Source organism: Rhincodon typus, chromosome 18 (assembly GCF_021869965.1).
Source record: "Rhincodon typus isolate 14 chromosome 18, sRhiTyp1.1, whole genome shotgun sequence".
NCBI classification, from domain to species: domain Eukaryota; kingdom Metazoa; phylum Chordata; class Chondrichthyes; order Orectolobiformes; family Rhincodontidae; genus Rhincodon; species Rhincodon typus.
This window is the reverse complement of record NC_063349.1, coordinates 45,112,574-45,138,940: the sequence shown is the minus strand read 5'-3', so window position 1 is coordinate 45,138,940 and position 26,367 is coordinate 45,112,574. Positions and strand designations below refer to the sequence as shown.

Genomic DNA, 26,367 nt, shown 5'->3' with positions numbered 1-26,367 from the left:
GCCTAGACCCTTTCTGAAGAAGGGTCTAGGCCCGAAACGTCAGCCTTCCTGCTCCTCTGATGCTGCTTAGCCTGCTGTGTTCATCCAGCTCTACACCTTGTTATCTAAAGACTAAGAGTGGAAGGTTTGTACAACTTGGAGCTTGTAATCACTTTAAACATGAGATGGTGACAGAGTAAGATGGACAGAGCTGGGTTTCAGGCGTGCTGTGGGTAAGATACATGGGCCATCAAGACTGATGTGTTACTCAATTTGAGTTTGTGCAGTATTTCTGTTGCATTTAGTGCTTTATTTTGCCTGTTAATTCAGCCAAGAATGTACACATACAACACAGTATTTCAACTTGTAGATCGACTTTTCTGGCTAAGAAAGTGTCTGAAGGAACTTGATTCAGGCTTAATATTGATCTCTGTCAGAACCTATGATACACACTATGTTGTTTTACTTAAAGCTGTGATTTTTTTTAATACAACTATAACTTTAAGTGAGGATTGTCTGTATTGATGAATCATTATATTGTTGTTAGACCAGCAGTAATTGGAGCCTCTGTTTCCCTGCAGGGTAAAGCAGGGTATGTCCCTGCTGGAAGTAACAATGCAAGGGACAATGCCCGCAGGCCACTGTTCTCCTATGTAAATGAGGAACGTTTACATTCAATTAAAACCTTTGCTGGTAAGTTCTGAAGTTTGCTACATCAAATTTTGTCACTGATCCTGCTGACTATAGGAATTCAAGTCTATTCAGTATTGAACCTTTTTCTGTAAACCTGGCATGTTCTTTTCATTGTTTTCTTTCTGCTTTACGCCTGGTTCTGATTTGGAGTTGTGTGTCAGGCTGTAAACTGCCAACCAACAACAGTTAACCTCTTGTTGACCTTGGAGTTTACAGTCATTAAAGGATAGACCATTTGCTCCACTTTAGCAGGAGAATGCATTGTGTAATGTATAGTATAATATTCGTGTTTTTAACATTTTTGTATCACTCGACTTACTATCAGCAGTTCCAGAGAAATGTGACAGTATACAAATCATAAAGAACATTTTAAAAAAGGTTTGTTTTGGTAATTGTTCTGTACAGTTGCCAAATTTAATATTTAATCATTCATTTAAATAGCCTTCATTTCCCTCTTGGACAACTATGAAATGTCCACTGGAATTGCTGAGGTGGTAACACCAGAAGAAAGGGCTGAAAACAATCGTTTTCTGGATGCAGTTCTTGGAACAAAAGTCATGCAGGTTGGTGATATCAGCCAATAAACTTGAGTAGACATCAGATTTCTATAACCATTATTGTACTATAATAGAAGCTGTCACTTGTATTTACAAAGACTCCAGTGACTTGAATGGTTAGAAAATAACTAAAATAGTGGTGTCAATCGTGCATCCAATGCACATCACTTTGGCCTAGATTTGGATTTTCTTGTCAGTGAAATAAAAGATCTGTTCAGGAACACGCACTGCCAAAGGCAGAATATCTGCAACCTCTCAGTTTACCCGGGTAGAAGTTTGGCCACTGTTTGTTTACCACAGAAAAAAGACACACTTTGTCTAAATTTTTCATCTTGCATTTCATCAGGACTTTCACCATATGAAGGAAACAACAATTATATACCAAAATAAAACAAAGAATTGCAGACACAGAAGATTTGAAACAAAAATAGAAATTGCTGGCAAACACTCAGCAGGTCTGGCAGCAGCTGTGAAGAGAAAGCAGAGTTAATGTTTCGAGTCCAGTGACTCTTCATCAGGACTCTTCATAGATGATGACAGACAGTTATCTGCCAAGCTTAGTTTAAATTTAAACCATCATCTAATTGGTGCATTCTCCCTGGAATCAACTGTAGTAATTGCAGTACAATTGTTAACCAGCTGTTTTCAGAGAATGTTGTTCCTCTCTACTTTAGTATTCTTGTGAATTTCCTGATGAATGCACAATGGAAAGATTTGAAAAAAAAAGTCTTGTTTTTCAGCAACAGGCAACTTCTGTACAATTGAATGACTATTTGTTGTTTTTCATGAATTTGACTTCGTAGCATCAAAGAGGCAACTTTAGTTGAAGAATAATGTGTACAATGGTACAATGTTCCTCTTCTTGTGGAGTCACTGACCCCTGAATTTAATCGGAAGATTGATTCCATGTGGAAAAATGTTTCAGGAGGCTTCATAGCAACATAGGTGAAAATGGATTTTATGTTAGGAGGAATCATCAAAATCTTGGTTAGAGTGTTAGGTTTTAACAAGCACCTTAAAAGTGGACGAAGGGTGTTAGACCTTGGATGGGACTAAGGTGACCGAAGACATCGCCATTACAGGTGAGGTGAAGAGCTGGGAAATTCAAAGCAAAGGCACAGGTCAGAACAATTGAGTTTAAATGTGGAAAAAGTCAAGATTTGGTTGGAGGTGAGGGCAGTAAACTCAACATTCAAAGGAGCGCAGTCATCTCGAAACACTTACAATGTACCTGAGGACAGTGGCATTCTTTGGCTTATTAATCTAATTATCGGACCAAAGCCTAAATGAGGCCTTTCTGCTTTACTCAGCTGTGTTGAAAGTTGCCTGGAAATTCCACTTTATTCCAAATTTCCCATGTACAACAGCAGTGTTAGAGGTGTTTCCAGAGAGAATGCTCAAACACAACCTTTGGGAGTTAGTGGGGTGGTGGTTATAAAAAAGAAAAAACATGGACCAAATCCAATTCTAGAAATTTATTCGCAAGAGGATGTGGGCTTAACACAACTAGAGATGACATGAGAAATAACAAATGTATACACGAGCTGTTATGATCTGAGGGAACCACCTGAAAGGACAGTGTAAGAGAATCCAATGGTAAGTTTTAAAAGCAATTTAGATAAATACATGAATTGAAAATAATTGCAGGACTACAGGGAAAGATCAGGTCCATGGGCCTAATTGATTAGTACATACTGTGAGGTGCAGAATGGCTTCATGCCACATTGTATGATTTTATGAGATTGTAGCTTTATGTTGCATGTGAAGCAATTACAGCATCATAATCTGATTATAGGATGGAAGGAGTCCATTCAGCCCAACAATTTCATGCTATGCCCATCATCTAACCATTGACGCAAAAATCAAAATTGCTGGAGAAATTTGCTGTTTTTATTTCAGATCTGCAGCATCCACAGTTCTTTTTTTTTATTTTTATGTAACTCTCATGTAACCTATGCCATTTCCTCAGTGTGAAGTTTGGCCTGATGGTTGTAGATTAGAGTTTTTTACGGCCAAGATCTTCAGTATTGCACCGGAAGTGGCTTATGAACAATCATTCTCTTTGGTTTTGGTTCATTTACTTGATCCAGCTGGGTCTTTCATTTTATTTTTAGATTTTCCCAGGGGAATGGGTGGTGAAATCAGCTGATGCTGGAATGTGAATTTCCAGAATGTTTTGGTGTGCGAACGAAAAGCACAATAGGTTTTATTAGGTTTCAAACAATCTTGAGCAGTCAAATGAAGGTAGTGTTAATCAAAAGCATGATCATTGGTGTCCAGGAGGTGAGGGACAATTTAGAATTTTGTAGGAGAAATAGATGTGCTGGATTCTGGGTCCCAGTTGTGCCTTTTGGCAATAACCCCCTTTGGAGCTGCCAATATCTGTCAAAGGATTGACATATTCTGCATCACTCCATAATAAAATCATGGGTCTCTGACATTTGGGATCTCAGTATCTAATTCTACTTTGAGCTTCGAAAGGGATTAGTCATCATGTGTTTTTTGCAACGTTTACAAGCAGATAAGTGAGAGCAGTCAGCCCCAGAAATCCAGGGACACGTACTTGATAAAGAGAGGCCAATGGATTCACTTGATACAGGGTTTCCTTAGCAACAGATGATGCCAGCACAGGTCCAGAATTACAGATCAACTTAGGCTTCTTGAGTTGGATCATCAGGAAAGGTGGAACAGGCCTGAAGGGCTGAATGGCTTACTCCTGTTCCTATTAACTATGTTTCTGTGACATTTTATTAGTTTTGTTCATTCTCCAGATGCACATCTTGCTTTTAAATCAGTGATGATAGTGGGTTGTTGCTGGTTAGTAGGTTTGATACAACTGCTTGTTTTGCTGGGTTACTTCAGAAGACAGTTAAGAGTTAGCAATATTATGTCACCAGAGTCCCATACAGTCCATACCAAGTGAGGATGACAGGTTTCCTTTCCCACAGGATATCAGCAAACCAGTTGGAGTTTTACAATAATCTGACAACTTCATTGTCAGCTTTTCCAATGGCAGCTTTTTAAAATTTTATGACCAAATCTTTTTTAAACTGATCTCAAATTCCTAAGTTCTCCTGGTAGGTTTTGAAGTCCATTTCTACAGATTATCAGTTCAGTAGCATAATCACTTCTTACTACATACTTTTGCAATATACCACACTTCACCAGATGTGTTACATCTGAGATTGACTGCACGCTGAACATTTTCTTCCCCTGAAAAAGACCACGACTGATATTACAAAATCCATATAAGTATCTTTCCATCTGCATGGAGAGTTTGAATAAATGTAACCCCTTTCACAATCATAATCACCATTCCTTTTGTGTCAGTGTGTCAACATCCTGGAACTTTCTCCCCAAAAACACTGTGGACAGCTCAGTGGTTAGCACTGCTGCCTCACAGCGCCAGGGACCTTGGTTCGATTCCACCCTGGGGTGATTGTCTGTGTGGAGTTTGCACATTCTCCCTGTGTCTGCATGGGTTTCCTCCGGGTGCCCTGGTTTCCCCCACACTCCAAAGATGTGCAAGTTAGGTGGAGTGGCTGTGCTAAGTTGTCTATAATGTCCAGGGATGTGCAGGCTATGTGGTTTAGCCATGGGGAATGCTTGATCACAGGGATAGGATAAGCGGTGGGTCTGGGTGGGGTGCTGTTTGGTGGGTCAGTGTGGACTTGATGGGCTGAATGGCCTGCTTCCACACTGTGGAGATTCTATGATACATCTTGTGGGCTGCAGCAATTCTGGGAGGCAGCTTCTTGAGTACAATAATGCTGGCCCAGCCAGTGACACCCACATCCCAAGGAGGTTCATTTTTTAAAAACAAAGATCTCAGGCCATTTGAAAGCACTTTGCAGCTGATGACGTATATTCCTTTTGAAGTGTAATCACTGTTGTAATGTTAGAAGCACAGCAGCCAATTTGCATGGAACAAACTCCCACAAACAGCAATGTGATAATGATCAGATCATCTGTTTTTGTCATGATGGTTGAGGAAGAAATATTGACCAGGGCACTGGGGATAGCTCCTCAGCTCCTCTGCTCCTCTTTGTAAGTAGGCCCAGGATCTTTTTTTGCAACTTTGATGCATTGACCATCTCATCCATAATACAGCGTGTCTGGCAGTGTAACATTCCCTCAGTACTGCAATGGGAGTATCAACCTGGGTTATCAAGTCTTTGGATTGTCAGAGAACGTACAACCTTCTGACTTTTTACATAAGAGGCCTACCCAGTAAACCAGGGCTGACAACTGTTATGAGAACCTTGCAACCATGGACCCATGTTGCTTACTGCTTGAGAAACAATGAGGCTTGTGAGTGGATGACCTCTCACTGTAAGGGACCTAAATCTCTTCCCATCAGGTGATAAAAGATGAGAATTCTAGACTTCAGTCATGAAGGGAATCACTGCTGGCCTAAGGAGTAATTCCAGGATATAAACTTCAGAACTTCTGCCAATTCCTGCTTTCACAAGCTGTGCACAATGTGTCCTGTCATGGACTATATCCAACTTAATTTCCTGAAGCAAAATCCTGCCAAATCTCTCCAGGTTGCTAAAAGTAATCATATGAACTCCAGAATGTTTATATAGCACTACAACTTGGTTGCATTCTTCGATTTCACAAATCAAGTGTCCTAGCACTTTCGAGCATGCTATCTGTGTTGGGTATTTATGTTTCAGTACTTAGCAACTTCACTCATCTTCCTCAACAATTATCAGAGCTTTTGCTTTTAATTCTTTGACTGTTCTTGCTGTGATCACTTCTCTGACCTGATGCTGTGTAGACGTACTGTTTGAACACTGTTAAAGTTGTTTACTTTGGAGCTTGTGACTTTTTTGCTGATTAATCACGACAACCCAAGCTAGTTCATTTTCTCATAACCTGTATTTTGAAGCTCAATGACTTTTTAATCTCTGACTGGGAGTGGAAGGGTGAATGTTGCTCTGACCCACACAGTAGGAAACTAATGCAATCGGATGCCCTGCTTCACAAAGAATGATATTCAACACAAGTAATGGGAGCAGGAGTAGGCCATTTGGCTCATTGAGCCTGTTGTGTCATTCAGTATGATATTGGGCTTCAACTCCACTTTCCTGCCCATTCCTCATATCCCTCGATCCCCTAAGAGACTACAAATCTGTCTATCCCAGGCTTCAGTTTATTCAGCAATAGAGACAAAATCCTCTGGGATAGAGAATTCCAAAGATTCACAATCATCTGTGTGAAGTTGTCCTCCTCATCTCAGTCCTAAATGATCAGTCCCTTACCCTGAGACTGTGCCCCTATGTTTCCTCTGGGTGGGCAAATCAAAACAGTTTCCCAGCAACAATCCCATCAAGCTCCTTCAGAACTTTGTACCCTTCAATCAGATTACCTTTCGTTATTTTTAACTCCAGATCAACCCCTTATCATTGGACAACCCTCCTCATCCCAGGGACTAATTTAGTGAGACAAACAGGAGGCTGGAAGAACACAGCAAGCCAGGCAGCTTCTCTGAAGAAGGATAATACTCGAAACATTGACCTCTCCTTTCCTCCAGATGCTACTGCCAGGAACAACAGTAATTTAGTGAACCATTTTTAGGTTGCCTTCAATGCAATCTTCCTTTTCCTACGTCAGGAGACGAGATTATACACTACTCCAGACATGGAGTCACTAAAATCCTGTACAATTGTAACAACTCTTCTCTATTCCTGACAAGGCTTCTTTATTCTTGATTTAGATTAAAGAACCATCCCCCCCATACCCTGTCTGTGTCTGAGTTAAGAACATAAGAAATAGTTGCAATGAAGTTAGAAAACCTGAATAACAGTGAATTAAACTGAGCATTGATTGTGGCATCCAACGTGCTGATGATGACTCTCATAATTATCCTCTTTTCAGTTAACGCATCAATACCTTGCCCGTAAAAATCTCACATCAGCTGATCCACAGCAGTTCAAGCAACATCTTTACGACATCTGGTTTCAGCTGTATTCCAGAGGAGGGAGATATGGGTATGTTTTTTTTTCTTTAAGAGAGGAAAGTATTGAATTAGGCAGCAAAAGACAGTTCTGAAGAAGGGTCACTGGACCTGAAATGTTAACTCTGATTTCTTTCCACAGATGCAGTCAGACCTGTTGAGTTTCTTCAGTAATTTTCTGTTTTTGTTGAAGCTTGCAGAAATCTATAAGGGTTTTATTGTAAATCTATAGCTTCCACCTCTCCCACTGAACTCTTTCCCCATCTGGAAGACAACTCATACCCAGGGAAGAATCCAGTTTTTGTTTTTAAACATAAATAAGCCCAGCCACCTAATTAATGAATCATTTCTTTAACAGAGAGCAAACCGCCATGGGCAATGTGGAAACAATCTTGAAAACGGGGCAGGGGTGAAACAAAGGATGAGGGAATAAATAAAAATGGTGATGGTTGGGGAGGTATTGTGCCCTAGACCCTGCAGTACCAATGTCTCTCCAAAGGCATCTTCAAGGCTATAGGCGGCACGATGTGCCCCCTCTCCAAGAACACCCCATCAGGAACTAACTACGGAAGAGAGACAGACAGTTGGGAATCACAGCCTTCTTCACAGCCTACTGCCTGGGCCTGTTGTTGGCTACTTTAACCAAACCCAGGAGCAGGCTGAAAGAATCCAGATCTTCTGTTTTTGAAAGTAGAGCCACCATCAAATTATGAGGACACTCAATCAATCGAATTACAAGCACTGCCCTCCAGGAGCTTGCAACAAGACGACAAAAGAATATGAAAGGTGGGGAAAACAAGGGAGGGCCACCAAATCAAAATAGTGTTCATGTGGGAAATAATGCACCCCAGCCCTCACGGTGCCCACTTCTTTCTCAAAGATGGGGGAGCTGCTGGCATTAATTTTGTCCTTGTTGGCACTCTGGGCACTGACCCACCAACATAGCTATGTCTGCGTCCAATCCTGTCCACCAGACATACATTCTCACCAACATCTTCATTTTGGAGACCCCTGGATGACCCTGGTGGTCTTCTGCCAATATCTGGCGCCAACCTTTACTGGGGACAATCTCTCTTGCTCCCCGTAATAAAATGCTGTCTTCCACAGTGATCTGGTCTCTCCGGGTCCAAAAAGTTTTCAATTCTGGTTGTGACAGCCCTTTGGTTTCCCCCATCACCACCAGTTTTGCCAGGATGGGTTCTTTCTGCATCCAAAATCTGATATTCTCAACTGTGACTGGAGTGTATCCAGAAAATTTAAAACCATTTCAGACTTTTCCAGTGGTGGTACCACAGGTGGTGTATCTGCCAGCGGGAGGCAGCTCAATGCATCGTATTTCCAGCTTGGCCTCCTGGACTGTGTTCCAACTTGCGCTTGAGCCCAGTGCTGAATTGGCCTGAAGCTATGGGCAGAACTGCCTTGTCCTCTTTAAATAGATCCAGCAGGGGTTTGTGGTCCATTATTATTACAAATTTACATCTGAAAAGGTATTGGTGGAACTTCCTGACTCCAAATAGGGCCAAACCTTCCTTCTCTATCTGGGCATATTTACGCTCTGCAATAGCCATAGACCTGGGTGTTCCTCTCCATTGGGCCACCTGTGAGCTAATAGTATCCCGATGTCGTAAAGGGAGGCATTGCATGTCGATACCACATCTCACTTGGGATCATAATGTGCCAACACCTTAGACAACGATAGCTGTTTTTTCACTTTCCTGAAAGCTATGGCTTGGCTATGCAACCATTTCTAAGGCTGACTTTTTTTTTTAAGAGTTGATGCAAAGGTGCCAGGAAGGAGGCCGGGTTACTTATGAACTTGACGTAATATTCACCAGCCCAAGGAAAGACCTAAGCTCTGGTACAGACGTGGGCTCGGGCACCTTTGATCGCCCTCGCTTTATCTTCCAACAGGTGTAACCTGGTCTTGTCAACTCTGTAGCCTAGGTAGGTCACTTGGGGTGCCTGGAACACACATTTTTCCCTTCTAAGGCATACAGCTACCTGGGAGAAAAGTCTAAGGACTATGGCCAAGTTCTCTAAGTGCTCCTTATTGGTCTTCCCTGTTATGAGCATGTCATCTAGATAAATGGTGACCTGGGGGAGACCTTGTAAAATGTTCTCCATCTTCCACTAAAAAATGGCACAGGTTGATGATACCCTGATTGGCAGTCTCGTATATTGGTACAAACCCTTATGGGTATTATTTGGAGCATACATCTGGGAATCCTCATCTAACCACAGTCGCTGGTACACATGGCTCATGTCCAGCTTCGTGAAGGACAGGCCTCCCTGCCAGCTTCACGTATAAATCCTCTAGGCGAGGGATTGGGTATTTATCCAGATGCATAAAGTGGTTTACCATTAGTTGAAAATACCCCCATAGGCAAACCGATGCTCTGGGCTTTGTAATCAGTACAACTGGTGCTGCCCATTCCACAAAACTGGATTGGTTTGATGATTCCTTCGCTTTCCAGCCTTCTGAGTTCTGCTTCTACTTTCTCCCCAAGACAAGTGGCACTGGGTGGGCCTTTTGGAAACGTGGATTTACTCCCTGTTCAACCTGCAAGGGGGCCTTGGATCCTTTAATAGTCCCTAGACCTTCCTGAAAACCTTCTGGGTATTTAATTAGGACTTCAGTCACACAGCCATTTCTAATCAAAATGTTGAGCAAATCTAGGTGACTCTTTCTCAACCAAATTTGGGCCCCAGCCTTTTACAACAATCTATGGTAATTGAACCAGCTGCTTACCCCAACTCAAAGACAACAGTTGCGTGTGAATTTCTTCAGGAGCATGCTTTTTTCTTGTAGCCACTTAAATAACTCAACAGAGGCTGGTATCTTGATACCTAGTCACCCTTTATGTACACATAGCTGATCCAGCTTCTTCAGAAGCAGCTCTCAGAGAGAACAGAACCTCTGACTTTCCTGTTTATATCTGTCAGCCAGGGCTCTCTGATTGGGGCTGTTAACCTGGTCCAATCAGGGATCTCATATTCTATGAGGTCCATCCAGCTGACCTTGTTACATACATTAGGTGATGTTTTTATTGTCACTGGTGGAGCACAAGAGCTGGAAAATTCTTCTCCTGTGACTTCCAGCAGATTTCTTTTATGAAATGGATACAGAATTGGCTGAGTCACAGGACTTAGTCATAATGGTTAATGGATATTTTTCAGGCTGGAGGAACATTTGTGGTCGAGTTTCCCAGGTTTTGGTTCTGGGACCCTGGCTTTTCCTCGTATATGTTAATGATCTGAAGGATGGTGTTCAGGGCCAGTTTCAGTGTTTGTGGAAGATACCTGGCAGCATTATAACCTGTTAGATGACAGTGCAGAATTTCAAAAGGACATAGACAACTTGATGGTTGGCCAGATACATGGTGGATGAAGTTCAACGCACAGAAGTATGCAGTGATGTATTTTGGTTGGAAGAATATGGACAGACAATATGAAATATGGGATACAGTTCTAAACGGGGTGCAGGAGCAGATTGTCCTGGCTGTATATGTGCACAGATCATTGAAAGTGACAGGACAAGTAGGAAGATCAGTTAGTAAAACATACAGTGTCCTTGGCTTTGCTAGTAGGGGCAAAGAGAGTACGCAAGCAAAGACATGATGTTGAACTTGTATAAGATTCGTGTTAAACCTCAGTTAGAGTGTTGTGTACAGGTCTGGGTGCCACATGATAGGAAGGATGCGAACACATTGGAGAAAGTGCAGAAACAGTTTATAAGAATGTTCTGTGGATGAGAAACTTCAGTTATGAGGATATGTTGGACAGGCTGGGGTTATTCTCCTTGGAGAGAAGAAAGCTAGGAGGAGATCTGGTGGAAGTTTTCAAACTCACGAGGGATCTAGGTAGAATAGATAGAGAGAAACTCTTCCTGCTTGTAAAAGGATAAGTATGAGAGGGCACAGATTTAAAGTGATTTGGAACATATGCAAATGCGATGTGATGTGGGTCTAGAATACATTGCTTGGAAACATTCTGAAGGCAGCTTCAATTAAGGCATTCAACAGGGCATTGGATGATTATTTCTATTCAAATTTGGTAAAAGGGCATGGAGAAAAGCCACAAGAGTAGCACTAAGTCATGATGGAGAGCCAGTACAGACACGATGGTCCGAATGGACTTCTTACACATCAAAACAATTCTGTGGTTCTGTGAAATGTAACAAGTGGCTTCTGTGATGGATTACCATTTGCCTGCTTTATTGGTCTCTTTGCTTCTGCCAGGCGAGATTCTTCAGGGTTTGAACATGTGTTTGTCGGAGAGACCAAACGAGGGAGAGAGATCATGGGCCTGCACAACTGGGTCCAATTCTACCTGCAGGAGAAGCGCAACCATATTGATTACAAAGGCTTTGTGGCCAGGAAGGACAAGAATAAGGTGTGAGCAGCCACACTTGATGTTCTGACATTGTTGGCTAAGGAACAAATTCCTAGTTTATTCTCACTCTATTCTCTCTAATTTAGTTTTTATTGGTCCTTTGTTGGCTTTTAAAACACTGTCAATCCTTGTATTTACTCTTGTCCTTTGATCTAACACTATCCTTAACCTCCTTAGTGACCATGGATGTATCTTTCTCTCAGAGTTTCAGTTTTCCAATGAAATGTATGTTTCTTGATCATTTTGAATTGTTTCTTTAACTTTTCCCAGTGTTTATTAACCAGCAAACATTTTAGTCTGTTTACCCAATAAACCTTAGCTAGCTGTCCCCTCAAGGTTTTGTTTAAGATTCTTATTTGCAATTAGAATATTTTGTTTTCAAAATTACTGTGAAATACAATTATTATGATCACTATTAACCAGTGGATCATTTACTATGACATTCCAACAACGCTGACTCATTCAAATAGCTTAAATTCCTAACTGGTGTCTCCAAAAAAATGTCTGACAAACATTTGACAAACTCATCTTTAAGATCACCTTTACCAATCTGTTTGGTCTAATCAATATGGCGATTGCTGTCCCCTGCAAATATTACATTGCCTTTTATAAGCTGCAATAGTTTGTTCTTTTAATGCTCTGTGTCACAGCTTAACTATTGTTAGGGAACCTATCAACTACTATGTGTTGTTTTTACCTCTTGTTATTCCTAATCTCTCCCCTCTTCCACTGCTGATTTTCTGTGAATAGATCATTTCTCATGAATGATCATATATTATCCTTTATTATAATGGCGTTGCCTCATTTTCCATTCTGCCTGTCTTTTCAAAATGGTGTGTACCCTGGAATATATATTTTCCAATCTTGGTCACCTTGTAACCATGACTCTGTGGTGGTGATTAGATTTAAACCATGTATCTCTGTTCGTAACACAAGTTCATCAATCATATTGTGGATGCTCTGTGGATTTAGTGATTTCATATTTTTTTAATGACTATTCCTCACATAGAGCTTTACCCTTTGCAATATTACTGTGCTGTCCTTTATTGGTCCACTGAGCTTGCCTTTTACTTACATTGATATTGCCTCAACTTAAGTCAACGGTAAAGCAAGCTCATTTCTGTTTGCTTACCTTCATTGTTACAAAACATTTTTAAAATTATTTTTCTGCACTATTTTTCTTGTGGACTGAAGTGGGAAATGAACTGATGTAAAGACCAAGTGCTGTGGAGAGGATGGGGAAATGTTTAACTCTTGCAGTGACTCCAGGAATAGCAGGGCTTGATTTCCAGCATGTTACCCCAGTGAGACCTAGCGCACTATTGAGCCCTGAATTTGATTCAGACTCAACTCTCTCAGCAATGCCAGCAGTGGGTGAATGAGCATTTTGAATTTTACAGTAAGGTGGTATATTATCATGAGTTTGGGTGTATGTCTACTGCCCAGTGGGATCTAACTGATATTTGTTTTTCTTTTCTTTTTGCTGGTTTATTGCAGCCTGATGAAGATGATCATGTCTTGAACCTGCAGTTCAGCTGGAAGGAGATGGTGAAACCAGTGGGCAGCTCATTTATTGGAGTGAGCCCTGAGTTTGAGGTTGCTGTCTACACCATCTGCTTCCTCCTGTCGCAGGCCAAGGTCTCGCGGGAGCTGGTAATGGTGGACGAATACCATTTGCAAATTGTTGTGTATCGCCACGGGAAGTACATTGGAAGTTCCTACCCAGTGCTGCTTAGTAACAACAACATACCCCTGGACTGAACCTCTGATAGTCTCAGGGAACTTCAGCGTTGTTCTACAGTCTGCACAAATTTCTGCAGAATATACATCCGTCCAACAAGCAAACTGTAGTCGATGCTCAGATTGTTTTTTTTTTCCCTGGCTGCATATCCTCAAAGTCCTTGTGTTTTGTATAATACATCGCTGCACATTTTGCAGAGACTGCTCTTTTAGAATCCTCAATTATTGCATTCCCCAGTGAACACAATGGATTTGATGCTGTGCAAAAGGTGACAGTCTCTGAGTTAAAATTCGGGTTACTTTTTTTAAAAAAATTGTTTACCATTCAGCATAGAATCCATTTCAGAAGCTGTCCTCATAAATCAACACATTTCACACAAGATCTCTATGCAGTAGCACTAGTTTTTAAAATTTAATATGATGTTGCAGGATTTTAGTTTCAGTTTTTGTTCTGATGATGCTGCAGTCCTCAAGCTTCCAAACTCTATAAAACAGTAAAATCATTGTAGACTCTGTGGCGTGCCAATAAAGCAGTGTCACCTGCCTTCCTTCTTGTTAATTAAATCCTGTGACAAACCACCACATTTAATATCTCTTAGAAAACCTACCAATCTCTCCATAACCAGTGGGCTCAGAAATGTTTGTCTTATTTGAAGTGAAATTGGTGCTTTTTAATCTTCACTACACCATGTGACCTAATAGCTGCACATTTTTAGATCAATCTGATGTGAAACTCCTGCATGATTTTAAACTGGGAGGAACACTCTGTTCACTGTCCATTCCATCATTGAAGCTAAACACCCACGGCCAGCAGTTTGTATTTCTAATTGTGGAAGAGCATTTGTTTTCATAGCTTGACATTCTTTATCTGCTTTATTCAATTTAGTCATTGATTTAAGGGTTAACCCTATATTATAATCTGTGTATTTCTCTGCTTCATAGCCCATATTAATGGAATTATCTGAGCTTGTTAGATTGAACATTTTATTAAACAAAAGTTATTTGAATTGTAAAAGTTTTTGAAAATGCAGACTTCGTTGATATTTCAGTTTGCTTTTAATAGTAACTTGCGTTTTATTTATGTTTTTAGTTTCCAGATAAAATATTTTCAACCAGACCTTGATTAGGCTTTTTCTCAGTCTCTGAGGTGCCAGAAATGTGGAAGAAACTTTTGTTTCTCATGGACCTGTTTCCAAGAATTGAAGTTGGAGGGAGTTTAGATGAGAGCAGCTCAAAGACTGCCTTGGTGTTTAAGAATGGGGAGGGTTTGACTGTAGCAGATTACAGTCCATCTGGTCAGACCTTTTCAGTAACTAATGACCTCAAATGCCAACCTTCCAAGGATTACTGAGGTTTGAATCAATTTATGAAGTTTAATTTTAGATGGTTTGATGAAGACAAGAAAACTCATGCTTAAAGATGTTTGGCATTTACCTGAAACTGGGTGTTTGGTCTTTCTCTGGCCCAAAACTTATTGGGATTTTGCGACATCACAAGCAACTTTATTCTGCAGACACCGCAGCAGGTTCTGCAACTACATCAAAAATTTCAAAGCTTCCCTAAACCAGTTTCAAAACAGCTCACGCTTTTTACGCTTCTGAATTTTCAATTTTCATCGAATATGTTTTGCGGTTTTCGTAGCTCATTGTTTGGTCATTACGGAAACTCTACTCCTTTTAAAGTTCAATCTTTGTTTTTACAACAGAGCTGATTTTATGAGAGTTTGCACTTTTATCCCAACCAAATCCTTAACCTGCCTGCTGTGTTCTGCAGCTTATTCTGTTTGAAGACGAGCATTAATTTGAAATACATTAAATCCTGAGCAACACGAGGGAATACTAAAATGAGTTACATGTTGGTAAACACAGTTTGCTGATTTGAAATTTCTACTCCCTCCCCCTCCAAATGTAAACAATACTCTAATTATTTTTAATCAAGTGCTGCTTGTTAAAACCTTGCTTTAATTTCTCAAAGTTCAGCAAAGCCGTGGAATACATATTTGATTAAAGTTTATTCTTTTGCAAGTAGTTATAGTTCAGTTTCTGCAATGCATGTTCACCTTTTTAATAAGCTTGAAATGAAGTTCATTATGGAGAAGTGAGTCTTGGTTTATTTTATATCAACGTAATTATTTCAAGATTACCAGGCATGAACGATCTGAAGTGGTACATTTGCCTCACATTGTTGTGGCTCAGTCCCTCAACCTGACTCAGCTCAGAGTCCAGCACAAATAATGCTGAACTGCTGACAATTATATAAACAAATGGTGCAGCCAATTTACATGCAGCACGATCCAACAACTGTAAATGTGATGACTAACCAGTTCATGTATTGTTGGTGGAATCAATTGGGAATTTTGGCCACGACATTAAGACGTTTTCCTGCTTGAATGAGTTTCTCAGTTTTATGTCCAAAAGGATGGGCAAGCTATATCCCAGCCAAAAGAAACGGCACTTTCAACAGCACGGCACAGCGCTTACTCAGTCTTCACCCTCCAACAGTGCAGCACTTCCCAGTGCTGGCACATGACAGTGCAGCCTCCCCTCAACACTGACCATCTGAAAGTATCCCACTCCCTTTGATCTGATCCCACCCACAGTGTAGCACTCCCTCAGTTCTGACTCTCCAACAGTGTGGAACTCCCCCAGCACTGTCCGTCTTACAGTGGACTGCTTATTCAGTATTAACGATTCTTCACTACTGGGCCTCTGACATTGCAGTGCTCCTCAGTGCTGACCCTCCAACAATGTGGAATTCCCTCAAAGCTGACCCTCTGATGTTGCAGTGCTCCCTCAGTGCTGACCCTGTGACAGCATGGTGCTCCCTCAGTGCTGATCCTGTGACAGCATGGTGCTCCCTAGTACTGACCCTCTAACAGTGTGGTGCTCCCTCAGTGCTGACCCTCTAACAGTGTGGTGCTCCCTCAGTGCTGACCCTCTGACAGCGTGGAGCTCCCTCAGTGCTGACCCTATGACAGTGTGGGGCTCCCTCAGTGCTGACCCTCCAGTGGACAGAACATTTTCTTCTTGCATGCCATGTTTGGTTGATTTAGGAGCTGCCAATTTCAACTGATTTGATTTGATTTGTTGTTGTCACATGTCCCTAAGTACAGTGAAAAGTTTTGTTTTGTGAGCAGTATACATAGATCATAGCAAACAAGAACATACAGATCATAGGGTGCTTTGACAGAGCAAGGTATACAAGGTTACGGCTGCACAGGAGGTGTACAAAGCAAGATCAACATTAGATTTTAAATTAGAGAGGTCCAGTCAACAGTCTGATAACAGCAGGGAAGAAGCTGTTCTTGAAACTGTTGGTGCCTGTGTTAAAGGTTCTGTATCTTCTACTTGATGGAAGAGGTTGGAAGAGAGTATTATCAGGGTGGAGGGGTCTTTGATGATGTTGGCAGTTTTACCATAGCAACGAGAAGTGTAAATGGAGTTCATGGATGGGAGGTTGGCGTCCGTGATGGTCTGAGCTATGCACACAACTTTGTGTAATTTCTTATTGTCCTGGGCAGAGCAGTTGCTGTACCAAGGCATTACGCACCCAGATAGAATGCTTTCTCTAAAAGTTGGTGAATTTCCTAAGCTGCCGGAGTTTTGAGATTAATCTTGACAGGGATTATGGTGTTGAAGGCGGAACTGTACTGGATGAGCAGGAGCCTGACGTAGTTATCCAGATGTTCCAGGGATGAGAGTACAGCTAGAGAAATGGTGTGTGCTGTGGACTTGTTTTGCCGGTAGGCAAATTGCAGGGCATCAAGACAGGCTGGGAGGCTAGACTTAATGTGGGCCATGACCAACCTCTTGAAACACTTCAGGATTATGGAGGACAGAGCCAAGGGGAGGTAGTCGCACGTAAAGACACATTGTCTGTATTTTCTTTGGTTCTGGGATGATGGTGGTCTTCTTGGAGCAGGTAGGGACTTCAGATCTTAGCATTGAGAGGTTGAAGACGTCAGTGAATACTTCTGTCAGCTGGTCAGCACAGGATCTAAGTGCATAGCTGGGGACTGCATCTGGGCCAGTCACTTTCCTTGGGTTTACTCTCAGGCAGACTGATCTGACGTCTGCATCAGTGACAGAGAGAACAGGTGCGTCCAGGCCTGTCGGGGTAGGTAACACCACAGCACTGGCATTCTGCAACTTTTCATAGACCATAGAATAGATGCCATTTGGCATGTTGTCATTCCAGCTGTCGCGGCGTGTACATTTCCACCCTCCTGTCCAGAAGGACCTTGTAGTCCAGAAATTTATCCATTTTCAGGTTATTCTCCAACTTCCTTTTGAAAGCCATGATGGGACCTGTCACTATCACACTCTCGGACAGTTCTCTACTGGTCTTAACCACTCATTGCATAAATGTTTTTCTTCATTTCACTTGTGTTTCTTTTGCTGACCACCTCACAGCGATGTCCTCTTGTTCTCAACCCTTCTGCCAATGGGAGCCATTTTTCCCTATTCATTGAGTCTAGACCCCTGACAATTTTGAGTAGATCCTTCTTCACTAATACCAAATACAGCTTCTCCAATTGATTCACTTAACTGGTGACAATGAAGTGCCGAGAAGGAATACAATACTCCATTTGAGGCAAGGAACAGTGTTTTACGAATACTTGACCATAGCCTTCTTGCTTTTATACACTGATTTTATTCAGGAGTTTGTAATTTCTTCAAAGATATTTTGATTGGGGAAGCAGTGTTTAATTTGCCATTCCTTCATTGCTGATGGGTCAAAAGCAGACAATCACAGAGATTACAGTGCAAAAGGAGGCTATTTGGCCCATGTGATTGTATTGGTGCTGCAAAATTATAATTCACCGAGTGCCATTCTCACACTTTCTCCCACCTGACCCTGCACATTCTTCATCTGCTGACACCAATCTCATTCTGTTTTGAAAGGCTGGAGTGAAGCTGCCACCACCACACTCTCAGATGATGCATTCCCGATCCTAATCACTCACGGTACAAAAAGGATTTTCCTTGGATAATTTTTGCTTTTACTAATCACTTTAAATCCGTATTTTCCTGATCCTGAGTGGAGAGTGTTTCTCCCTATCCGCTCTGTGCAGATTCCTAATGATTTTGAAAATTTGATTTGGTCAGATTGCCTCTTCGCCTTCTTTTGTCAGGAAAATCATCCCAACTTCCCCAGTTCTATCTTCAGACCTGAAGCTCCTATCCTTGGAACCATTCTCTTGAAGTATTTCTGCACTCTCTGCCAATGCATTCACATCCTTCCCAAAGTGTGGTTCCCAGAACTGGGCACAACCCTCCAGCTGAGGCAGAATTATGGTCAAATTCAACGTAACTTCCTTGTTTGTGTTCTCTTTGCTCCTATTCACAATTTTAAAAAGAAGAAAAGGCACAAAATTTATGGCCGCTTGTTCCTGGCTAGCATAATGATAAAAACAAAGAAAGTGCTACAGCTGCAAAACTGCAAAGGAGAATCTGTTAGTGTTGTGATGGAAGATGTCATCAGAACATCCAGGTTTCACTTTCTGACAATTTGTTCAAACTAATTTTATAAGATTTAAGTCCGGGTAATGAGATAGGAGGGGACTGTGGGGGAAAAGAAAAGGAAAAGTCCAGGATGTGTAATAATGAGAAGAGTGATGAATGATTTGAAGTGAGCAATTCTAATTTATCAGATCCTCCAGCAGCTTTATTGTGATGCCAGGCCAGGGCTGCCGGTGGGCGGGGAAAAGGGCCGGAACCTTTCAGCGGCCCCGCGGAGTTCCGTCCGGACACCTTTCTTTCCAGGAGGCGGGTTCCGTCCGGACGGGGGTTGGTGGCGGACCACGAGGTGGACATGGAGACGCTAGCGGCGGAGTTCGGGGATTTGGATCCGGAAAGGCTGGCGGCACCGGTCCGGGAGGTGGAGGTGAGGCAGGAGCGGAGAGGGGGAGATTAAACAGGGAGAGGTTATGGCACGTGGGTGAGGGGGCAGCGTTTAAGGTCTCTCTTGCTGCAAAGGTAGCGTCCCTACCTCTGACCCAGGAGGCCCGTGTTCAGCTCCCAAAGTGTGTAACAGATCTCTGAACAGGTTGGTTAGAAAATATCTAGAAAGCTGTGTAGAGGGTGTGGAGGACATTTAGAGAGATGATGCTAGAAATTTGTGTGAATTCACATCAGGAACGGAGTGATAGTCTGGGCTATTTTTTAGACTAGGGAGCGATTTATTGGGGTCCTTTTAACTTTATGAAATGTCTTGATGAAGTAGATGCAGAGAGAATGTTTCATCTCGTGCGGAAGAATGTAACCAGCAGCCTTCGATATAAGGTAGTCACCAAAAATGCATTAGGAGATTCAGAAGATGGGAACAGAAGAATGAGGAGCAGGGGCAAGTTATTCATCAACCTCACCCTCCCAACCCTCCCAAAAAAGTCTGTGCGGCATTCAAAAAGTTCATGCCTTGACTGTATCCCCCTCAACTCTCTTCCTGTCTGTCCCACATTGCACTAGACTCCGTGGTCAATGAGAAATCTGTTTGACTCAGCCTTAAGTACATTCAAAGATCCTCTGCTCTCTGGAGGATAATTCCCCAGATTAATAACCCTGTGTTTGTGTGGTGGTGGGTGGTCAAACTTCTCATCACTCTCTTAAGTGGGAGACTTCTAATCTTTAACTGTGACCCCCTCATTCTAGATTCCCACATGAGGGGAAATATGCTCGCAGCATCCACCCATGCAGGTACCCTCAGAATTTTATTTGCTGTAATAAGTTCTATCTCTCATTGTTCCAGACTCTGGATATAGATCCAAACAAACATGAGAGAAAAATATGACAAAGCTCCTCATTTAGAGAGAGTGGTGAGAAAATGGAACTGGAGACCACGGGGTGAGGTAAAACAAATGGTATAGATGTATTTATGGGAAAACTAAATAAACATGAGCAAAAGGGATTAAAAGGGTTATGATAGCAGATTTAAATGAGAAGAGATGGGACGAGGCTTGATAATAGCAAATATGCTGATATTTGGTTGTGCTAAACAGCTTGTTGTGTTATGTATTCAATGTAAAAATACTGATGTTTGTTTTCTACTTTTCTAATAGGAAAAATGGAAGCTTCTTCCTGCTTTTCTGAAGGTAGCAGAGTTTTTCTCATTTTCATGTTTTGGTGAGGAGAATGATAGCACTTGAAATGTTTAATTTGTTCTGTGAAGCTTATGACAATGAGCAACTCTGCATTCAGCCTACAGATGGTGACAGGTCAAACTTGCAATACACATTGGTGTGTCGCAGAGTTGCTTTCGGAGTTCAGTGGCAAATGTAACTGGGCTGGTGGTTGGGAGAGGGGAGTTGAGCAAACTGTGACCTCTTCATCCTGCTTAAATGGAGGTTCATCAGAACGCTATCGGCTGACAGTTGAGAGGATTGCTTGAATATGCTTGTATTTTCATGAGTTTGGAAGATGAGGGATGATCTGATCAAGGTGTTTAAAATGAGTTTGGCAGAGAGAACCCATTCTTCCAATGGAGGCATAACCATCAGAATTAGCTTGGCCATTGAGAAGTGGTCATGAACATGAAAAGACCATGTCTGTTTAATTTGGTGCTGTTAAAACTATGAACTGAAATGAGAATCACTTTAAAATTACTGCTTCAAAGGATTTGTGCATGTTGTGGAAAGCAAGTGACCTGACATTTATGGCAAGCAGCGTAAATAGCTCTTTGAACAAGTAGTAATTGAAGTGATTGCAGATGAATTGCTGAGAGGTTCTGTGTACAGATTCACCTGGGTGTCAACAAGAATTTGCTTTGTCTATGGACTAATGACCAGTTATCGATCACAAAAGCCTTTTGTTTGCCAACACTGATTAGTTCTAAGGTAACTGAATAGCTTGAGGCTGGGAACAAGATAGAGAGAAATGTTCTGATCTCAATTAGCTCAGGGGCTGTCTCTCTGTTCTCTGCAGTCAAAACCCATTTTAAACTTGGAAAAAAATTGGTTCATCTTTTCATCAGCAGTTGTCTTAAGCTGTGACTTTTAACTGATGTGTCGGAAACCTTTCATAAGTGAAACAGCCACTTTGTCTCTTACAAACTGTTGGAAGTATCCAGAGATAGGCAACTGAACAGTATCATTCTGAACAACATAGAATCATAAAGATCATCTCAGCAACCCATGAATAAATGCCTGAACTGGCTTCCAGCTTTCCTGCACTCTTAATCTATTTTTCTTGCCTGTATGTCTGAGGGGAAGTTTTAAATTGTAGTGTTATAATGCAATCGTTATAACTGCCTGTAGTTAGAGTCTAATTACTTGTAATAAATGGTAATTCTTGTTATGTAGAGAAACCTTGTCTGTGCTTTCTATCCACCTGAGTCTGAAAATAAGGTAGATTGAGGAATTTCAAAATCGTTAACTTTTGTGACTTGTGCTATGCCAATGAACTGTGACAAAATGGCAGTGGAAATCTGGAACTCCCTTTTCCTCCCCCCTCCCCAAATAAATCTTGAGATGGATCCAGTGCGTTACTGAGTGATTTTCAAGGTTGAGATTAATTGAAGTTTGTTGTGAGAATGTGGAACAAAGCCAGGTCAGTGAAGTTAACATGCACGTGGGTCATGATCTAATAGAAAAGGCTTTCTGGGCCGAATGGCCTTCTGTTCCTAATGTCCCAGTGTAAGCTTACTTCTGTTTTTTTAAAAAAAAACAAATTTGCTATTTGTCTGACAGCGCAAGAGGAAGCCATTCAGCGCATTGTAGTTGTGCTAGTTCTCTACATGGAGCTGCCTACTCCCTTCTCGGGCTTTTTCCTGTATCTTTCTATAATCCTTATCCAATTCCCTTTCTAAACGATGTAGTCTGTGCCTGAACAGTCCCTTGTGGCAATTCATTTTAAGTTCCAATAACTCTTCCACTTTGCTTTGGAAACTTTCTGCCTATGTTGACCCACTTTGTGTGCTTGTACTTTCTTCTACCCTGAAAGCCGTTTGATTTACTATTTTAATTACTTCATGGATTTCTGTGATGAATGAGTGTTATATAAGTTTCTTTGTTCTTTGCAGGTCAAAGGCCTGGTGAAGCAGCACATTGACTCGTTCAACTACTTCATAAATGTCGAGGTAGGAATGTCAGTGATGCTCAGTAGTTTAATTCTGCCCTTCCGCCTCATACTGTGCCATTTGTTCTGTTCACTGTCTGGTCTGCTTTCTCCATAGATTAAGAAGATTATGAAAGCCAACGAGAAGGTGACCAGTGATGCTGATCCTATGTGGTATTTAAAGTAAGTGCCAAGGACTGATTTCTTTTTCTTTCTTCCAAGGACAGTGATTTCTAATCGTATAATGTGTAGTTAAAGGCCAGCTGTATTGCTGTGTGTATGGGATCATGTTTTGCAGACAGGGTGAGAGTAGCTGATTTCCTTTGTAGGTTGTATTGAATTAGATTTTGTTGATGTGCTGAAAGATTCTGTCAGAATTATTACAGGGAGGAAAGAAGGCTGTTCAGCCCATCGTGTATTCACCAGTCCTCCCACTGATCATCTCACTCGGTGCCATTGTCTTACCATCTCCCTGTAACCCATGCACATTGTTTCTTATCAAGTTACCCTCCAGTTGACCCCTAGAACCTGCCTCCACCACATTCTCAGGCATTGCAATCCAGACACTAGCAACTGCATGAAATAGCTTTTCCTTGTATCTCTCTTACTACCTTTACAAATTACTTGAAATGTAAGATCTCTCATTCTTGATCCTTTTACAAGTCAGAACATTTTCTTCTTACAAATCCATAAGACAGGAGCAGAAGTTGGTCATTGGGTCCATTGAGTCTGCTGTGCCCTTCAATGATGTGATTGTGATCTGATGACCCTCAATTCCATTTTCCTGCCTTAACCCCATAATCCTTAATTCCCCTTTTTGTTAGAAATATTTCTATTTCAGCCTTGAATAGAGTAAATGATGCACCTAGCCTGTACATCCCTGGACACTATGGGGCAATTTACCATGCCACTCCACCTAACCAACGCATCTTTGGACTGTGGGAAGAAACCAGAGCACCAGGTGGAAACCCATACAAAGATGGGGAGAACATGTAAATTCCACGCTGTCACCCACGGCTGGACTCGAAGCTTGGTTCCTGGTGCTGTGACACTAACCACTTGTCACCGAGGTGACTACTGCAATCAGTCTTCCTGACTGAATTTCCTCATCCTTAGAATTTCTCATAAATCTCTTCTGCACTTTCCCCAGTGCCTTCTCATCATTTTATTTGAGTTTGTATTCCAGATCTATTTCTCTCAAGATCTACCCCCATCTGCCTTAAATCCTTCTCAGCAATGTGCTTGGTTTTATAAGCTTGCCCCCAGATCTCTGGATTACTGATCCAGTAACACAACCGCTGTACTACCATATCCTTTGGTTAGTTTCAGTCAGTTTATCATTGCCCTGCTGTCCTTTTCCCCCACAGTCTTGTGTCAGCAGTTTCTCAATGGGTAACATTGTCACCTCTAAGTTGGATGGTTGTGGGTTCAAGTCCCACTCCGGACATTGGGTGCAACATTCAGGCTGTCATGTGCAGTGCTGCGCTATCAGAGATCCCATCGTTCATTCGAGCCATTAAACCCAAATCTTATCTCCTGTCTAAGGTGAATGGAAAAGATTGCACCTCACTTTTCAGAACTAGAGTAGGGGAGTTCTCCTTGCGAGCTGCTCCTGCAGAGAGTCGACAAGAACTCACTAATCTGAATGACCTCTTGTCGTGCTGTAACCATTCTATGATTCAAATCAACAAGAAATTAATATAAACAAAAATACTGCAAGCATTGAACAGACCAGGCAGTGTTAAAAACAGCACTTCTCACTGGGGCTAAATTGAATGCACTCTGATTTCACAGCAATAGCTGGCCTCCCATTCCCCCCTCCCCGTTCTGTTCTTTCATGGAATGTGAGCATCAAGGCAAAGCCAGCATTTGTTGCTCATCTTTAATTGCCCTTGAACAGAATGGTTTGCTGCGGCCACTTCCGAGAGCATTTAAAACTCAATCACACTGTTGTGATAAATGAAAACAGAGTGCTGGAAAAGCTCAGCAAGTCTGGCAGCATCCGTGGAGAGAGAAAAAGTTAACATTTTGAGTCTGATATGACTCCTCTTCAGAATTGTTGTTGTGGGTCTGGAGTCATGTGTAAGCCGAACCAGGTAATGGTGGGAGATTTCTTTCCCTAAAGGACATGAGTAAAACCATTTTTTATTTTAGTTTTGACAAAAATTAATAGTAATTCCATAGTCACCATAATTGAGGCTAGCTTTTGGTTCCAGATTTGCTAATTTAACTTAAATTCCACCAGCTGTTGTGGTGGGATTTAAACTCTGCATTAGCCAGGGAATTTGGATTACTAGTCCAATAACTCCATCAGCTCCTGCTTAAAAGAAATATGAAACCCATTACTGAAAAGAATAGTTGACCAGGAAGCCATCCCCATGAAGGAGGCTGAATATTTGGGAATTATGAGAGACATTGAGCCAGCTGCATGTGCAGGATGTGTCCCAACTATCATTAAGTTGCGCAAAGTAGACAATTTGCCTTTCCTTCCTTCTCTTTGTACGCCTACCACCCCTTATTTTACCCCCCGCTGTTGCTCCTGGGGCAATCATTTCACACCCTCCCATTGTTGAAAAGCTCAGTGGGCTCCAGTTTAAGAAGCAGTTTGTTCTACTTGAGAAAAGAGATATTTCTGCTGGACATTTTAGAATGTGCAAGTTAATAAGGATGTAATGTTGTAACATTTCAAGTCAGGTTTCTCAGTATAGAGTCATTCATTTAACGAGTTTTGCCACTTGTCCCTCAGTGTTTTCAAATAATATTGTGTAAGGATATTTTCTTATTGCCTTTTACAGGACTGTATTAATCATTACATGTTGACATAAAATTGCATTTATGTAATTACTCTCACTACTTCACTACCACAACACTTTATTGTCTAATAAGAGTACCTCAAGAATATTTCATTGGCTATAAAACATCGAGTTGTCTGGTGGTTGTGAAAAGCACTTTATAAATGCATATCTTAAGTACCTTTTGAAATGTCGCTGGTGTCAAAATTGGGGCAGTCAGTTTGTGTTCCATAAGCTCCTATAACAGCAATTATATAACTTGTTCAGATAATCCATGGTGGACACACAATAACTCCCATTGCCTTCAGAATAGTGCCACAAGACCTTTTGCATCCACCTGAGATGACAGAATAGGCTTGTCACATTAGTTTAGATTTATTACTGGTATGTTTCTTTTGAAGAATATGTTTGTTGCAGATACCTGAATATTTATGTTGGAGTGCCAGATGTTGAAGAAAGTTTCAACGTAACCAGACCTGTTGCTCCACATGAGGTACTCTGCAAAATTCTTCTCAATGAGAATGTTGTGATTAATTATAGTTTATACAATAGGAGTTCTTGTGGTGTAGTGGGTAATGTCCGTACCTCTGGATTAACAGCTCTATGTTCAAGTCCCACTCCAGTGCTTGATGGTTAGGGAAGGAACTTTCATGAAGCTATTCCATAGGTTGATAATCAGCCTGCAATCCTACTGCTGCTTCCCAACTATTCTTCAAAGCAGGAGAAGACGTTTATGTGTGAAAATATGCCCAGCCCAGGCTGAATCGTAATATTATATGAAATCCAGCACCTGTATTGAGAATTTTACTGAAATCTATATCAATTAAATCATACAGTTACCTCTCAGGTGGTCAGCTGTACTTTGTTCAGGAGTCTTTGACTGAGATCTTGCTTGGTTCACTGAGACTTCTGTCAATAAGTATTTTCTCTGAGCAGCTCCCATTGACACGTAATCTGATGTCATTCTTTCCTGAGCATTGCTGTATGGGACCTTTTTTTAGGAATTTAAACAGAAAATACAGTTTTTGAAAGCACTCAAACACAGTCTTGTTTTCAATGCAGATTGTTTAGTTGGGTGCTTGATTTTATTGATTAATATATTCCCAAGTTGTCTTCCATCAGCTTAGCCACAGGAGATATTCTTCCTGTCTCCCTATAATTATCTGTTAGTCAACCTCCAATGATTTTGACAGTTTGCGGTG

At 41.4% G+C, this 26,367-nt stretch overlaps 2 protein-coding genes across 2 annotated transcripts in view; both read left to right on the top strand.

Annotated features, from left to right (window-relative positions):
• endouc (endonuclease, polyU-specific C) overlaps nt 1-14,338 on the top strand; it is a 36,161-nt gene extending 21,823 nt beyond the window's left edge. Inside the window, exons 3-7 of the mRNA XM_048607660.1 lie at nt 561-672; nt 1,114-1,235; nt 7,113-7,225; nt 11,430-11,583; nt 13,081-14,338. Of these exons, the coding sequence (XP_048463617.1) occupies nt 561-672; nt 1,114-1,235; nt 7,113-7,225; nt 11,430-11,583; nt 13,081-13,344 (765 nt within the window). The 3' untranslated portion in view covers nt 13,345-14,338. The remainder of the gene's footprint in view (nt 1-560; nt 673-1,113; nt 1,236-7,112; nt 7,226-11,429; nt 11,584-13,080) is intronic.
• A 4,706-nt stretch (nt 14,339-19,044) lies between these two features.
• polr3b (polymerase (RNA) III (DNA directed) polypeptide B) overlaps nt 19,045-26,367 on the top strand; it is a 67,832-nt gene continuing 60,509 nt past the window's right edge. Inside the window, exons 1-5 of the mRNA XM_048607938.1 lie at nt 19,045-19,209; nt 20,381-20,413; nt 22,339-22,395; nt 22,492-22,556; nt 25,583-25,658. Of these exons, the coding sequence (XP_048463895.1) occupies nt 19,138-19,209; nt 20,381-20,413; nt 22,339-22,395; nt 22,492-22,556; nt 25,583-25,658 (303 nt within the window). The 5' untranslated portion in view covers nt 19,045-19,137. The remainder of the gene's footprint in view (nt 19,210-20,380; nt 20,414-22,338; nt 22,396-22,491; nt 22,557-25,582; nt 25,659-26,367) is intronic.